Source organism: Telmatherina bonti (assembly GCF_933228915.1).
Source record: "Telmatherina bonti genome assembly, chromosome: 21".
NCBI lineage: Eukaryota > Metazoa > Chordata > Actinopteri > Atheriniformes > Telmatherinidae > Telmatherina > Telmatherina bonti.
Window position 1 is genome coordinate 32,229,472 of NC_136630.1, and position 18,245 is coordinate 32,247,716.

At 43.8% G+C, this 18,245-nt stretch overlaps 1 protein-coding gene across 4 annotated transcripts in view; it reads right to left on the reverse strand.

The window, feature by feature from the left end:
* Positions 1-18,245, reverse strand: part of tmem94 (transmembrane protein 94) — a 92,334-nt gene that overhangs the window by 10,332 nt on the left and 63,757 nt on the right. For all 4 annotated transcript variants that reach the window (XM_079261227.1, XM_079261228.1, XM_079261229.1 and 1 more), the window contains 11 exons: positions 17,165-17,386; positions 16,622-16,934; positions 16,030-16,203; positions 14,441-14,543; positions 14,143-14,351; positions 13,879-14,060; positions 7,534-7,648; positions 6,334-6,449; positions 471-570; positions 278-386; positions 16-205 (listed from right to left, as the gene is read on the reverse strand). In XM_079261227.1, coding sequence (XP_079117353.1) covers positions 16-205; positions 278-386; positions 471-570; positions 6,334-6,449; positions 7,534-7,648; positions 13,879-14,060; positions 14,143-14,351; positions 14,441-14,543; positions 16,030-16,203; positions 16,622-16,934; positions 17,165-17,386 — 1,833 coding nt within the window. The remainder of the gene's footprint in view (positions 1-15; positions 206-277; positions 387-470; positions 571-6,333; positions 6,450-7,533; positions 7,649-13,878; positions 14,061-14,142; positions 14,352-14,440; positions 14,544-16,029; positions 16,204-16,621; positions 16,935-17,164; positions 17,387-18,245) is intronic.

An 18,245-nucleotide genomic window follows, 5' to 3' on the forward strand; every position in this document is an offset into this window, starting at 1 on the left:
GTGTGTGATTCTGACCTGCTCTATGAGCTTGACCATGCTCACGCTGTCTCCTTGGTGGAAGGAGACCGAGCAGCCCAGACTGTTGAGCTGTCCAGACAGTCTCAGAGGAGACAGTCCTTCAGCGTCTCCATTAAAGCCGCCTCTGGTGGCATAGCCAAAGGTTTCCCATGAACACTGAGACGGGTACAGGGGGTCCAAAGCGATGCTGCAAAGGTAAAACAGTTGACAAAGACCACCAACAGGACATTACTGCTGCCGAGGTTGGAGACACGTTTACCTGAGGTCGCTCTGCAGGAACAGGCAGCTGTTACGGAAATTAGCCGAGCTTCCCAAGCAGCAGGTCACCTCCCTGTTTTCCTGCATGATTTTTATCATCTCACACATGGCTGCAAAGAAAATGAACGTCAGTACTCAATACATTCACCACCGAGCCGCCGCACACGATCCATGGAAACACGGCCGGGACTCACTGTCAGGCGTGCAGTCAGTGAAGAGCGGCACCAAGAGAGGCACGTTATCAATGTTCTTTAAATGTGGACGAACCTGGTGGATCCCACGAGGTAACTTAGCCTGAAAATGGGAAACACATGAAGAGGAGATAACCAGGAGACACATGGAAAACAGGAAATAACCAGGAGACACATGGAAAACAGGAAATAACCAGGAAACACATGGAAAACAGGAAATAACCAGGAAACACATGGAAAACAGGAAATAACCAGGAGACACATGGAAAACAGGAAATAACCAGGAGACACATGGAAAACAGGAAATAACCAGGAGACACATGGAAAACAGGAAATAACCAGGAAACACATGGAAAACAGGAAATAACCAGGAAACACATGGAAAACAGGAAATAACCAGGAGACACATGGAAAACAGGAAATAACCAGGAGACACATGGAAAACAGGAAATAACCAGGAAACACATGGAAAACAGGAAATAACCAGGAAACACATGGAAAACTGGAAATAACCAGGAGACACATGGAAAATAGGAAATAACCAGGAAACACATGGAAAATAGGAAATAACCAGGAGACACATGGAAAACAGGAAATAACCAGGAGACACATGGAAAACAGGAAATAACCAGGAGACTCATGGAAAACAGGAAATAACCAGGAGACACATGGAAAACAGGAAATAACCAGGAAACACATGGAAAACAGGAAATAACCAGGAGACACATGGAAAACAGGAAATAACCAGGAGACACATTGAAAACAGGAAATAACCAGGAGACTCATGGAAAACAGGAAATAACCAGGAGACTCATGGAAAACAGGAAATAACCAGGAGACACATGGAAAACAGAAAATAACCAGGAGACACATGGAAAACAGGAAATAACCAGGAAACACATGGAAAACAGGAAATAACCAGGAGACACATGGAAAACTGGAAATAACCAGGAAACACATGGAAAACAGGAAAAAACCAGGAAACACATGGAAAACAGGAAATAACCAGGAGACACATGGAAAACAGGAAATAACCAGGAAACACATGGAAAACAGGAAATAACCAGGAGACACATGGAAAACAGGAAATAACCAGGAGACACATGGAAAATAGGAAATAACCAGGAGACACATGGAAAAAAGGAAATAACCAGGAGACACATGGAAAACAGGAAATAACCAGGAAACACATGGAAAATAGGAAATAACCAGGAGACACATGGAAAAAAGGAAATAACCAGGAGACACATGGAAAACAGGAAATAACCAGGAAACACATGGAAAATAGGAAATAACCAGGAGACACATGGAAAATAGGAAATAACCAGGAGACACATGGAAAACAGGAAATAACCAGGAGACACATGGAAAACAGGAAATAACCAGGAGACACATGGAAAACAGGAAATAACCAGGAGACACATGGAAAACAGGAAATAACCAGGAAACACATGGAAAACAGGAAATAACCAGGAGACACATGGAAAACAGGAAATAACCAGGAGACACATGGAAAACAGGAAATAACCAGGAGACACACGGAAAACAGGAAATAACCAGGAGACACATGGAAAACAGGAAATAACCAGGAAACACATGGAAAACAGGAAATAACCAGGAGACACATGGAAAACAGGAAATAACCAGGAGACACATGGAAAACAGGAAATAACCAGGAGACTCATGGAAAACAGGAAATAACCAGGAAACACATGGAAAACAGGAAATAACCAGGAAACACATGGAAAACAGGAAATAACCAGGAGACACATGGAAAACAGGAAATAACCAGGAGACACATGGAAAACAGGAAATAACCAGGAAACACATGGAAAACAGGAAATAACCAGGAAACACATGGAAAACTGGAAATAACCAGGAGACACATGGAAAATAGGAAATAACGAGGAAACACATGGAAAATAGGAAATAACCAGGAGACACATGGAAAACAGGAAATAACCAGGAGACACATGGAAAACAGGAAATAACCAGGAGACTCATGGAAAACAGGAAATAACCAGGAGACACATGGAAAACAGGAAATAACCAGGAAACACATGGAAAACAGGAAATAACCAGGAAACACATGGAAAACAGGAAATAACCAGGAGACACATGGAAAACAGGAAATAACCAGGAGACACATTGAAAACAGGAAATAACCAGGAGACTCATGGAAAACAGGAAATAACCAGGAGACACATGGAAAACAGAAAATAACCAGGAGACACATGGAAAACAGGAAATAACCAGGAAACACATGGAAAACAGGAAATAACCAGGAGACACATGGAAAACTGGAAATAACCAGGAAACACATGGAAAACAGGAAAAAACCAGGAAACACATGGAAAACAGGAAATAACCAGGAGACACATGGAAAACAGGAAATAACCAGGAAACACATGGAAAACAGGAAATAACCAGGAGACACATGGAAAACAGGAAATAACCAGGAGACACATGGAAAACAGGAAATAACCAGGAGACACATGGAAAACAGGAAATAACCAGGAGACACATGGAAAACAGGAAATAACCAGGAAACACATGGAAAACAGGAAATAACCAGGAGACACATGGAAAACAGGAAATAACCAGGAAACACATGGAAAACAGGAAATAACCAGGAGACTCATGGAAAAAAGGAAATAACCAGGAGACACATGGAAAAAAGGAAATAACCAGGAGACACATGGAAAACAGGAAATAACCAGGAAACACATGGAAAATAGGAAATAACCAGGAGACACATGGAAAATAGGAAATAACCAGGAGACACATGGAAAACAGGAAATAACCAGGAGACACATGGAAAACAGGAAATAACCAGGAGACACATGGAAAACAGGAAATAACCAGGAGACACATGGAAAATAGGAAATAACCAGGAGACACATGGAAAAAAGGAAATAACCAGGAGACACATGGAAAACAGGAAATAACCAGGAGACACATGGAAAACAGGAAATAACCAGGAGACACATGGAAAACAGAAAATAACCAGGAGACACATGGAAAATAGGAAATAACCAGGAGACACATGGAAAACAGGAAATAACCAGGAAACACATGGAAAACAGGAAATAACCAGGAGACACATGGAAAACAGGAAATAACCAGGAGACACATGGAAAACAGGAAATAACCAGGAGACACATGGAAAACAGGAAATAACCAGGAGACACACGGAAAACAGGAAATAACCAGGAAACACATGGAAAACAGGAAATAACCAGGAGACACATGGAAAACAGGAAATAACCAAGAAACACATGGAAAATAGGAAATAACCAGGAGACACATGGAAAACAGGAAATAACCAGGAGACACATGGAAAACAGGAAATAACCAGGAAACACATGGAAAACAGGAAATAACCAGGAGACACATGGAAAACAGGAAATAACCAGGAGACACATGGAAAACAGGAAATAACCAGGAGACACATGGAAAACAGGAAATAACCAGGAGACACACGGAAAACAGGAAATAACCAGGAAACACATGGAAAACAGGAAATAACCAGGAGACACACGGAAAACAGGAAATAACCAGGAGACACACGGAAAACAGGAAATAACCAGGAGACACATGGAAAACAGGAAATAACCAGGAGACACATGGAAAACAGGAAATAACCAGGAGACACACGGAAAACAGGAAATAACCAGGAAACACATGGAAAACAGGAAATAACCAGGAAACACATGGAAAATAGGAAATAACCAGGAGACACATGGAAAATAGGAAATAACCAGGAAACACATGGAAAATAGGAAATAACCAGGAAACACATGGAAAACAGGAAATAACCAGGAGACACATGGAAAACAGGAAATAACCAAGAAACACATGGAAAATAGGAAATAACCAGGAAACACATGGAAAAAAGGAAATAACCAGGAGACTCATGGAAAACAGGAAATAACCAGGAGACACATGGAAAACAGGAAATAACCAAGAAACACATGGAAAACAGGAAATAACCAGGAGACACACGGAAAACAGGAAATAACCAGGAGACTCATGGAAAACAGGAAATAACCAGGAGACACATGGAAAACAGGAAATAACCAGGAGACACACGGAAAACAGGAAATAACCAGGAAACACATGGAAAATAGGAAATAACCAGGAAACACATGGAAAAAAGGAAATAACCAGGAGACACATGGAAAACAGGAAATAACCAGGAAACACATGGAAAACAGGAAATAACCAGGAAACACATGGAAAACAGGAAATAACCAGGAGACACATGGAAAACAGGAAATAACCAGGAGACACATGGAAAACAGGAAATAACCAGGAGACACATGGAAAACAGGAAATAACCAGGAGACACACGGAAAACAGGAAATAACCAGGAGACACATGGAAAACAGGAAATAACCAGGAGACTCATGGAAAACAGGAAATAACCAGGAGACACATGGAAAACAGGAAATAACCAGGAGACACATGGAAAACAGGAAATAACCAGGAGACACATGGAAAACAGGAAATAACCAGGAGACACATGGAAAACAGGAAATAACCAAGAAACACATGGAAAATAGGAAATAACCAGGAGACACATGGAAAACTGGAAATAACCAGGAAACACACGGAAAACAGGAAATAACCAGGAGACACATGGAAAACAGGAAATAACCAGGAGACACATGGAAAACAGGAAATAACCAGGAGACACATGGAAAACAGGAAATAACCAAGAAACACATGGAAAATAGGAAATAACCAGGAGACACATGGAAAACTGGAAATAACCAGGAAACACACGGAAAACAGGAAATAACCAGGAGACACATGGAAAACAGGAAATAACCAGGAAACACATGGAAAACAGGAAATAATCAGGAGACACATGGAAAACAGGAAATAATCAGGAGACACATGGAAAACAGGAAATAACCAGGAGACACATGGAAAACAGGAAATAACCAAGAAACACATGGAAAATAGGAAATAACCAGGAGACACATGGAAAACTGGAAATAACCAGGAAACACACGGAAAACAGGAAATAACCAGGAGACACATGGAAAACAGGAAATAATCAGGAGACACATGGAAAACAGGAAATAACCAGGAAACACATGGAAAACAGGAAATAACCAGGAGACACATGGAAAACAGGAAATAACCAGGAGACACATGGAAAACAGGAAATAACCAGGAAACACATGGAAAACAGGAAATAACCAGGAGACACATGGAAAACAGGAAATAACCAGGAGACACATGGAAAACAGGAAATAACCAGGAAACACATGGAAAACAGGAAATAACCAGGAAACACATGGAAAACAGGAAATAACCAGGAGACACATGGAAAACAGGAAATAACCAGGAGACACATGGAAAACAGGAAATAACCAGGAAACACATGGAAAACAGGAAATAATCAGGAGACACATGGAAAACAGGAAATAACCAGTAAACACATGGAAAACAGGAAATAACCAGTAAACACATGGAAAACAGGAAATAACCAGGAAACACATGGAAAACAGGAAATAACCAGGAAACACATGGAAAACAGGAAATAACCAGGAAACACATGGAAAACAGGAAATAACCAGGAAACACATGGAAAACAGGAACAAACAAGATGCCTGCATTGATGACATGATCACAGACTGCCTGTCATGACGCTAGTCGTTCCATGGTGGTATCATGTGACCGTTTCAGAAGCTCTGGTTTGTCTGTGTAACCCCGACAGAGCTGGGTTTCAGGACAGGAGCATGTTTAGATGCAGGAAGAACCGGTTCCACATTTCCTTCACTTTGGAAGCTAAAAGAATCAAAGCAACACGGAAAGAACAGCAGAAACTTCCTGATGGATTAGGATTCATTACTCTGTTGCAGTCCTCCAGGAAGCTGGGCACATCGCTGTCTGTGGGCTGGAAGCTGGCCAGGTCCGAGTGGACTTCCTCCTCCGGCAGCAGCGGACCCTCAGCTTCATCCCGGGAGTCTTCGTCAAGGAGCAGAAGGACAAAAATGATTTTAGTGGAATTCTACTCCTTTAATGATCGATGGAAATGTTTCTGAAAGGCTTGTTTAACCTGGAGGTGAAACTGGAGGGCTGACGATCCCCCACATCAGGGATCATCACCTCCGGGCCTCTTGGGTCAGTGTCCTGAAGGTTTTACATGTTTCCCAGCTGCAACACATCTGGCTCATCAGGCTCAGCTGCTTTTGAACACAACAGGCAGCTGGAGAAGAAAAATGTTCCAGCAGAGAAACATGTAAAACCTGCAGGACACAGTCCGGAGTTGATCTCTGATCCAGAGTGGAGCAGTTAGTAAGTGAAAGCCAGACCCTCATGTGATCACATAATAACACGTTCTGAAGGATATAAATGATCAGGTGTTTCCTGACAGAGATGATCAACGATGGCACAGAAACAGTAGTTTTTGGTGTTTCCACAGCTGTTGTGTCTGTCTGCCACCACAAGGTGGCGTTCGTGTACCAATCATCTTACCAGCCATCAGGACAACGCTGGCTGCGAGGACAGCATTCAGTTCAGCTTTATTTAAACGGAGACGATTCAACACAAACCCAGCAGAACTTTGCAGACAGAACCAATTCAGGAATCCATGATCCACATGGAACAGCAGTTCGAGTCCTGCTCCGCTATGCTGCTGCAGCCCCGAAGGGGCCATGACTGTTCTATGAGGCCCAGATCAAGGCATCAGGCCGGAACGCACTAGTTCCTCTGTGCAGTGATTCGCAGACGGCCGAAAGGGAAACAACATTTTCTCATGTTTTAATGACCGTAAAGGGCTTAGAATCACCCTGATGCTGACTGGTGCGATAGAAATAAACCTGCCAAGCCTACAGATCCATCCTGAGAGTCAGACAGGGAGAAGTTAATGAAGCCAAAAAGTAAAAACATGCATCGAACTCCAATAGACTGTCCGTCCACAAATCTTCCCACATCTCCAAGATTCTTTTTGTTCCATGTGTAAAGATCCGGAAGTCCACCACACACTGAGGAGGAGAGCAACGCAGTGACTGGAAACACAACGAGCAATGGGTCTGATGAAGACGGCTACCTTGGTGGAGGCCTTCGTGCAGGGATGGTGATCCGTCACACGGACTGTCTCCGTTTGGGGTCAGGGAGATGTGACAGTTCCAGCCCGTCTCCAAACCCATCTTCTCTGCAAACACCTGTGGAGGCAGAAGACAACATCCGTCTGTATGTGCATTTCTACACAACATGCTTTACGGTGTGTTGGAGTCAAATTCATCATTTTACATTTTCTAATTTAGTTTAAAGGAAGGGCAAAACTATTTAAAAGGATTTTGAGCGTCGACACTTTATATTTACTATGTCTGTATATTCCATACGTCACTGGGAAGCTGCTAATTAGGTACAGTCAGACTGAAGCCAGAGACGTTAGAAGCAATATCATTTTTTGACCGTGTGAACTTGTTCATGAATGTTACTGATTTCATCCCAACATAGGTGGCTTTTAACATCCTCACATCTCATCCAGACATGATGAAAGGTCCACAAAACAACTACTGACCAACAACAAAGTCCTTAAAGTTTCCTTACTACATGTCATGTCTCAGTGTAATTAAGTAAACATAGACACAGGAGATTATCACACACATCAGAATTAACACGTAATTCTGTTAGCAGTGGTTCCCAAACTCGATGGGGCCGGTCCCAGAGTTATTACAGGAAGGGTGCAGCAAGGCTAAATACAACTTGGGAGTTTTGGCTCTTGGTTTAGAAGCATGCCCACCCCTCCCCCCTCTGAACCCAAATGGTGTTTTGTTACTGGACTTCTGTGCTCATCATGGATTGTCCATAACGAACACCATGTTCCAACATAAGAGTGTCCATATGTACACCTGGCATCAGGACTCCCTGGGCCGCAGTTTGATGACTGGTTTTGTAGTCGTATCATCGTACCTGCGGCCACATGCCTTGGACACTCGGGTGAAGAGGGGGGCGGAGCTTCAACTGATCACCACCTGGTGGTGAGTTGGCTCAGATGGTGGGGGAGGAAGCCGGTCAGATCTGGCAGGCCCAAATGTGTTGTGAGGGTCTGCTGGGAACGTCTGGCTGAGTCCTCCGTCAGAGCGAGCTTCAACTCCCACCTTCAGCAGAGCTTCAACCATGTCCCGAGTAAGGCGGGGGACATTGAGTCTGAATGGGCTGTGCTGAGGCGGCCAGCCGGAGCTGTGGCTGTACGGTTGTTGGTGCCTGTCATGGTGGTAATCCCAGGACTCGTTGGTGGACACCAGCAGTGAGGGATGCCGTCAAGCTGAAGAAGGAGTCCTATCGGGCCTTCTTGGCCTGTGGGACTCTGGAGGCAGCTGATGGGTACTGACAGGCTAAGCAGCATGCGGCTTCGGCTGTCGCCAAGGCAAAATCTCGGGCATGGGAGGAGTTCGGCGAGGCCATGGAGAAAGACTTCCGGACGGCTTCGAGGAGATTCTGGTCCACCATCCGGCGGCTCAGGAGGGGGAAGCAGTGCTCCATCAACACTGTGTACAGTGGAGGTGGGGAGCTGCTGACCTCAACTCGGGACGTTGTCGGTCGGTGGAAGGAATACTTCGAAGACCTCCTCAATCCTACCAACACGTCTTCCGATGAGGAAGCAGAGCTGGGGGACTCAGGGGTGGACTCTCCTATCTCTAGGGCTGAAGTCACTGAGGTGGTCAAAAAGCTCCTTGGTGGCAAGGCCCCGGGGGTGGATGAGATCCGCCCGGAGTTCCTTAAGGCTCTGGATGCTGTGGGGCTGTCCTGGCTGACACGCCTCTGCAGCATCGCGTGGACATCGGGGACAGTGCCTGTGGATTGGCAGACTCGGGTGGTGGTCCCCCTTTTTAATAAGGGGGACCGGAGGGTGTGTTCCAATTACAGGGGAATCACACTCCTCAGCCTCCCTGGTAAGGTCTATTCAGGGATCCTGGAGAGGAGGGTCCGCCGGATAGTCAAATCTCGGATTGAGGAGGAGCAGTGTGGTTTTCGTCCTGGTCGTGGAACAGTGGACCAGCTCTATACCCTCTTTGGGGTCCTGGATGGGGCATGGGAGTTTGCCCAAACAGTCTACATGTGCTTTTTGGACCTGGAGAAGGCGTTCCACCGTGTCCCCTGGGGGCTCCTGTGGGGGGTACTCCAGGAGTATGTGCGAGCTGTCCGGTCCCTGTACGACAGGTGTCAGAGCTTGGTCTGCATTGCCGGTAGTAAGTTGGATTCGTTTCCAGTGAGGGTTGGACTCCGCCAAGGCTGCCCTTTATCACCGATTCTGTTCATAACTTATATGGACAGAATTTCTAGGTGCAGCCGAGGTGTTGAGGGGATCCGGCTTGGTGGCCTCAGGATTGGGTCCCTGCTTTTTGCAGATGACGTAGTCCTGTTGGCTTCATCTGGTCGTGATCTCCAGCTCTCACTTGAGTGATTCGCGGCCGAGTGTGAAGTGGAGAGGGAAGTCTGGGCTTCCCTGCTTAGGCTGCTGCCCCCGCGACCCGACCCCGGATAAGCGGCATGAAGATGAAGAAGATGAAGAAGAATTTTGGCTCTGGACACATTTGTAAAAGTACTGATGGGAAATGATGATAGAGCAACAAGAAGATATGATGCAGCATATCTGCCCCTGTTTGACCAGTAAAAGTAATAATCAAAGGTGGGTAATGATGAGACCAGGGTGTGCTGCATGTATCAAAATACTGTCATCATGACATGAATTATGAAGCCAAACGAGTTCCAACAGCACTTAGTAACGTTCCATGGTAAACACAAAGAAAAGCCTGCACGTTTAGAAATAAACCACCAACTATCACATGGAGCAGAGATGTTTTCCTGAAGCAGCTTTGTCTTCACTGAAAACTCATCTCAGCTGAAGTCGTCTGCAGCGATTCCTGCTTTAAACCGTTTCACACCAGCAGAACGGAACAGAACACTGACACGCTTTTCACTACAGTTGTCTGCAATGAAGCCTCTAAACGAAGGACGTATGGAAACACAAAAAAAGCACAAAACACAAAGTACTCCTAAGATTGAGTAAAGTAATCCTAGGAATAAGTAAAGTAATCCTAGGAATTGGTAAAGTAATCCTAGGAATGGGTAAAGTGATCCTAGGAATGAGTAAAGTAATCCTAGGAATGAGTAAAGACATCCTAGGAATGGGTAAAGTCATCCTAGGAAGGGGTAAAGTAATCCCAGGAATGAGTAAAGTAATCCTAGGAATGGGTAAAGTCATCTTGGGGATGCGAAAAGTAATCGCAGGATTGCCTAAAGTAATCCTAGGAATGGGTAAAGTAATCCTAGGAATGAGTAAAGTAATCCTAGGAATGGGTAAAGTAATCCTAGAAATGGTAAAGGTAATACTAGGAATGGGTAAAGTAATCCTAGGAATGGTAAAGGTAATACTAGGAATGATTAAAGAAATCCTAGGAATTATTATAGTAATCCTAGGAATGAGTGGAGTAATCCTAGGAATGGGTAAAGTAATCCTAGGAACGAGTAAAGTAATCCTAGGCATGGGTAAAGTAATCCTAGGAATGACTAAAGTAATGCTAAGAATTAGTAAAGTAGTTCTAGGAATGATTAAAGAAATCCTAGGAATTATGATAGTAATCCTAGGAACGAGTACAATAATCCTAGGAATGGGTAAAGTAATCCTAGAAATGAGTACAGTAATCCTAGGAATGAGTAAAGTAGTTCTAGGAATGGGTAAAGAAATCCTAAGAATTATTATTGTAATCCTAGGAATGAGTACAGTAATCCTTGGAATGGGTAAAGTAATCCTAGGAATGACTAAAGTAATGCTAAGAATTAGTAAAGTAGTTCTAGGAATGATTAAAGAAATCCTAGGAATTATGATAGTAATCCTAGGAACGAGTACAATAATCCTAGGAATGGGTAAAGTAATCCTAGAAATGAGTACAGTAATCCTAGGAATGAGTAAAGTAGTTCTAGGAATGGGTAAAGAAATCCTAAGAATTATTATTGTAATCCTAGGAATGAGTACAGTAATCCTTGGAATGGGTAAAGTAATCCTAGAAATAAGTACAGTAATTCTAGGAATGACTAAAGTAATCCTAGGAATGGGGTAAAGTAATCCTAGGAATTAGTAAAGTAGTTCTAGGAATGATTAAAGAAATCCTAGGAATTATTATAATATTCATAGGAATGAATACAGTAATCCTAGGAATGAGGATAGTAATCCTAGGAATGACTAAAGTAATGCTAGGAATTATTATAGTAATCCTAGGAATGAGTAAAGTAATCCTAGGAATGAGTAAAGTAATGCCAGGTATGAGTGAAGTAATCCTAGATTAATCCTAGGAATGAGTGAAGTAGTCCTAGGAATGGATACAGTCATACTAGGAATGAGTAAAGTAAGCCTAGGAATGAGTAAAGTAAGCCTAGGAATGAGTAAAGTAATCCTAGAAATGAGTACAGTAATCCTAGGAATTAGTAAAGTAGTCCTAGGAATGAGTAAAGTTATTCTAGGCATGAGTAAAGTAATCCTAGGAATGACTAAAGTAATCCTAGGAATTAGTAAAGTAGTTCTAGGAAAGGGTAAAGAAATCCTAAGAATGTTTATAGCAATCCTAGGAATGAGTACAGTAATCCTAGGAATGGGTAGAGTAATCCTTGGAATGAGTAAAGTAATCCTAGGAATGAGTAAAGGAGTCCCAGGAATGAGTAAAGTAATCCTAGGACTGAGTACAGTAGTCCTAGGAATTAATAAAGTAATGCTAGGAATGAGTAAAGTAATCCTTAGATTAATCCTAGGAATGAGTGAAGTAGTCCTAGGAATGAGTACAGTAATCCTAGGAATGAGTAAATAGTCCTAGGAATGAGTAAAGTAATCCTAGGAATGAGTGGAGTAATCCTAGGAATGGGTAAAGTAATCCTAGGAACGAGTAAAGTAATCCTAGGCATGGGTAAAGTAATCCTAGGAATGACTAAAGTAATGCTAAGAATTAGTAAAGTAGTTCTAGGAATGATTAAAGAAATCCTAGGAATTATGATAGTAATCCTAGGAACGAGTACAATAATCCTAGGAATGGGTAAAGTAATCCTAGAAATGAGTACAGTAATCCTAGGAATGAGTAAAGTAGTTCTAGGAATGGGTAAAGAAATCCTAAGAATTATTATTGTAATCCTAGGAATGAGTACAGTAATCCTTGGAATGGGTAAAGTAATCCTAGAAATAAGTACAGTAATTCTAGGAATGACTAAAGTAATCCTAGGAATGGGGTAAAGTAATCCTAGGAATTAGTAAAGTAGTTCTAGGAATGATTAAAGAAATCCTAGGAATTATTATAATATTCATAGGAATGAGTACAGTCATCCTAGGAATGAGGATAGTAATCCTAGGAATGACTAAAGTAATGCTAGGAATTATTATAGTAATCCTAGGAATGAGTAAAGTAAGCCTTGGAATGAGTAAAGTAAGCCTAGAAATGAGTACAGTAATCCTAGGAATGAGTAAAGTAATCCTAGGACTTAGTAAAGTAGTTCTAGGAATGGGTAAAGAAATCCTAAGAATTATTATAGTAATCCTAGGAATGAGTACAGTAATCCTAGGAATGGGTAGAGTAATCCTTGGAATGAGTAAAGTAATCCTAGGAATAAGTAAAGTAATGCTAGGTATGAGTAAAGTAATCCTAGGAATGAGTAAAGTAATCCTAGATTAATCCTAGGAATGAGTGAAGTAGTCCTAGGAATGGATACAGTCATCCTAGGAATGAGTAAAGTAAGTCTAGGAATGAGTAAAGTAGTCCTAGGAATGAGTAAAGTAATCCTAGGAATGAGTAAATTAATCCTAGGAATGAGTAAAGTCATCCTAGGAATGGGTAAATTAATCCTAGGAATGGGTAAAGTGATCCTAGGAATTAGTAAAGTAGTCCTAGGAATGAGTAAAGTAATCCTAAGAATGAGTAAAGTAATCCTAGGAATGAGTACAGTAATCCTAGGAATGAGTAAAGTAATCCTAGGAATGGGTAAATTAATCCTAGGAAAGAGTAAAGTAATCCTAGGAATTAGTAAAGTAGTCCTAGGAATGAGTAAAGTAATCCTAGGAATTAGTGAAGTAGTCCTAGGAATGAGTAAAGTAATCCTAGGAATGAGTACAGTAATCCTAGGAATGAGTAAAGTAATCCTGAGAGGTATAACACATGCAGTTTGTGGTTGTCTCCGAAGGGCTTGCTGACAGAAGTTAGTAAGGTGGTCTTGAGATCTTTGGTCCTCTGTAAGTGGACTTTTTTCACAATAATGGTTAAACAGTTAAACGGCAGCCTTTGAAAAAAACCAAGCCAATCAGGGGGCAGACCAGCTGCTGTCTCTGGGTTGATGTAATGTAGTTTAGAGAAAGTGTTTGTTGTGCCTGATTACTCAACATGTTTAGTGAAACCTGACCATCACTCACCTTGCTACGAAGTTCATCGTCCATGGAAAAGTACACGAAACGGATGCAAGCAGTGACCAGCGCGTCAATGAGCCGGACCGTGTCCAACCTCGCCTGGAACTGTGAGGAAACCATGCCCATGAAAATCTGCCCACTCAGGGCCTGAACACAGTCTTCCCGCTCGACACCTTCACCGATTCCTTCTGTGGATGCAGCAGCAACAGAAAAAGCTAAAAGGACCATTTTCTTCATTCAGTTTTATTCCCTCTGCTGCCAAACCCTTACCATCTGAGCTCCAGCTGTTCCTGCAGGAGTTGTGTTTGATGGGAGTGGTGGAGGGCAACTCCACCCCGGAGAAGAGGCAGGGACTAGGGGCCAACTCCACACACTTCCCATTCAGTTGGGTAGAGAGAGATACTTGCATGGGTTTGTAGGCAAAAGCTGAGCAATAACCTGACAAACAGGCACGCTGGTAGAAGTCCAGAACCTTCTTTCTGGAAAGACAGCAGCAAAAGGAAGAGTTCAAAAGGACTAGACTAACAGATGAGACTTTCAACAGTCAAATCAAAGTTCAACTCTAGACCTATCCGAGCCAGACAGGGGGTAGATATCGGCTCCATCCCAGAAGTCCGTGCAGGCCTCCAGGACCAGGTCAGCAGAACCGTGGGACAACATCTGGACATTATCTACAACATGATCAAGATAAATCTCACAATGAAGTAAGGCACATTTTTACTTCCAAATCACTCATCATACCAAACATGGACCACTGACTGGAGATCAGCACTAATACAATTATCAATTCAATTCAATTCAACTATATTTATATAGCGTCAAATCACGGCAAAGCCATCTCAAGACGCTTTACAGACAGAGAAGAAAACATAATGAAAGCCAATTCATTACAGCCTTTATAAGGAAACCAACAGATTGAGTTGAGTCCAACTCCATCTCCCATCCTGAGCAAGCACACTGGCGACAGTGGGAAGGAAAAACCTCCCTTTTAACAGGAAGGAAACCTCCGGCAGAACCCGGCTCAGGACAGGCAGCCATCTGCCTCTGCTGTGTGGGGAGAAGAGGACAGAAATATCGCAATACACGCAGTAACTGCTAATTTCAGCATTAGGTTAAACTTTGGAAAAGATAACATGACCAGGAGTAAATAAGTAATGTGCAAACTAATACTGGCAGCATTGTTTAAGTTAAGCAAGATTGTGGGGGAACGTGCAGCACAGGCTTTGAAGGTCATTTTACCGGGATGCAAAATGACTAGTAGAGCTAGTGCAGCCCCACCCTCGTGCAGCTGAGGGTGGGGGTCGTGCAGCTCAGGGTGGGGGATCGTGCAGCTCAGGGTGGGGGATCGCGCAGCTCAGGGTGGGGGATCGTGAAGCTCAGGGTGGGGAGCATGCAGCTCAATATGGGGTATCATGGAGCTGATGGTGGGGGATCCTGCAGCTCAGGGTGGGGGATCGTGAAGCTCAGGGTGGGGGTCGTGCAGCTGAGGGTGGGGGTCGTGCAGCTCAGGGTGGGGGTCGTGCAGCTCAGGGTGGGGGATCGTGCAGCTCAGGGTGGGGGATCGTGCAGCTCAGGGTGGGGAGCATGCAGCTCAATATGGGGTATCATGGAGCTGATGGTGGGGGATCGTGCAGCTCAGGGTGGGGGATCGTGAAGCTCAGGGTGGGGGATCGTGCAGCTCAGGGTGGGGGATCGTGCAGCTGAGGGTGGGGGATCGTGCAGCTCAGGGTGGGGAATCGTGCAGCTCAGGGTGGGGAATCGTGAAGCTCAGGGTGGGGGATCGTGCAGCTGAGGGTGGGGAATCGTGCAGCTCAGGGTGGGGAATCGTGCAGCTCAGGGTGGGGAATCGTGAAGCTCAGGGTGGGGAGCGTGCAGCTCAATGTGGGGTATCATGGAGCTGATGGTGGGGGATCATGTAGCTTAGGGTGGGGGATCGTGCAATTCAGGATGAGATGCAGTCTCTTGGTTTTCCTTAACTAGGCTAATCATTTTGAACTGGCCCCAACTGATGTGTCTGTAAGATGTCCTGAGATGATGCTGTGACATGGTTGAATTGAAGTTAATTCCAGCATGTAGATTGCTGTTCGCAGCAAGGCCAAGGTTATTCTTGCCGCTAATATTATCCAGGGAAAAAGTAAAAGGTGTGGTTGGACTTACTGGAGGAGGAATCTCGTACAAACAGGGAAATGAGGTGGGAGATGGGAGGCTGGCGTTTGGTGAAGTAGTGAAGGCGGCGGGAGGTGAACTCCTTGGTCTTCTCTCCAGACGGCAACTGGTATAGAGCCAAGTGGTTCTCCTGTTTGAACAGCTCCCTGGCTCCAGGAGTGAAGCCTGGAAACACAGGACTCAATGGAATCAGCATTGGAATTATAATTCATATTCCCCTCCGCAATCTCACACACAAGAGATATGATCAGTGTTCAGAGTTACTATTCCTGATTATCAGATTGTTTTCGAGAAGATAAACTTCATTGTCCCACTATGGTAAATGTGTCTTGGGCACACTGTACAGGTACAGCAGCATAACTGTATTAAATGACAGATTATGAGACAAGACAACAATTTATACTCAGTTCAAAGTAAAACTTAATAAAACAACAGACAGGCAGGATCTCGGTCAAGACTGCGTCACCAGCAACTTTGTCTTTCAATGGACATGAGCAGTCAGGGCAGTACGTAGAAACTCAGTCTGGCTCCTGTACAATTATATAATATAAGAGTAGCTGTAGATCAGTGTAGTTTCCTTCACCTATGAGCCTGGAAAGCTCACAGAGCCCCCAGGGGACGTTGACAGGCAGCACGGTGCCATTGCTCTCCTGCAGAGCCAGGTTGGACAGGTGGTCAGAGAAACGACAGAGCTGCTGGGTGACGCTGGCATTGCACAGGTTGAGCATGATGTTGAGGCCAAGTGGCTTGAGGGAGGAGAGGTGGAACTGCCAGGAAAGGTCATCAAACTGGATGCTGGCTGGGTTCTGCTGGTCCTGAGACAGGCTCAACATCTCCAGATGGTAGTCACACACAAAGTCCTCAGCCTCAGCTTCTGAGCAGCTCACAACAAAATCCTGGAACAAGGTAACATTCAGACTTCAGGACAGCAGCTCAGATTATCCTCAGTCCACACAAAGACCATCATGTTACCATGGAAACCATGTTTTGCGTTCAATATTTCTGTGCTGTGGTTTATAAATCAGGTTCAGAGATAATCTTTAGTACTAATTGTTCTTCCTTTATCTCATGACTGTTCATCATGTCTCCTCTGAGATCATCTGGACAGTGCTAGCGTGTCTCTGACCTGTCCCTGGTCCTCCTCTCCTCCAACGGTGTCATGGCTGAAGCTAACATTGGATCCAGAGTGGTGTTTGACCCTAGAGTGAGTGGGCTGGCACGGCCGCTGAGGCCGCAGTGTTTCAGACGAGCGGGCCGTGTCATGTGACGTCTCGCTGGGCTCTGGAACCTCCCCTGGTGGAGCAGCCGACTCCTCCGGCAGAGACAGGAGAGCCTCCGCCTCCTGAGCCTGTAAAGCAATCAGAATAATCTTGAATTCTACCAAACGCAGAGCATCTCTGTTAAAAGGAAGGGTGGGTGTGTGCCCACATGCATTCCAAGATTATTCATAGGTTATTTTACCCTATCGAGGCTTCATAGAACGGGCTTACTGAACAACAATGTGCGCTCGGAGTGTGGGGAAAAAGTGGCACATGCACTATGGGAATGTTGTAGGATTTTCCCCGTATGGGACAATGTTCTAAATTACGAGCAAATAGTTAAATTGTGAACACCCCCGGTCATCAAGAATATGTCTCCTTGGAGACAGAACTATGGTACCCCAGTTAAATAAATACATCTTCAGAATATTACAAGCAGGCCTAAGGACGCATGCACGGACCAAGATGATGTGAAAAGATAGGATAGTTTTGATGAACATAGGTTATGAATTGCATACCTTGTTTGTGCACTTGCATGCCTGTTTAGCTTTTTTCCCCAAAACCTCCATTTTCTGTTCTGTTTGATATTTTTGTATTTTCTGTTCTGTTTGATATTTTTGTATTTTCTGTTTGCAATAGTAGAAAAATAAAAATCTTGAATTGTTCAAAAGGTATGATAGGTGTTGCTTTTTTCCTCTTTCCCCCCCCCCTTTTTTTTTAGTATAATGCCATTTTAAAAATCCGCCTCACACTAATGACTGAAATGTTCACATATTTAAAAAATTAAACTAAAAATATTTAGCCATCTGCGGAAGGGACAGGACTAAAGAAACCGGCCAGAGTGCTCCAATGAGAGTGGCGACACTCCCATAGACAGAATGGAATGTGGAAGTCACGTGGTTCACGGAGATGCCGATAGTTCCACACACCAATAGTTCCACCATGACT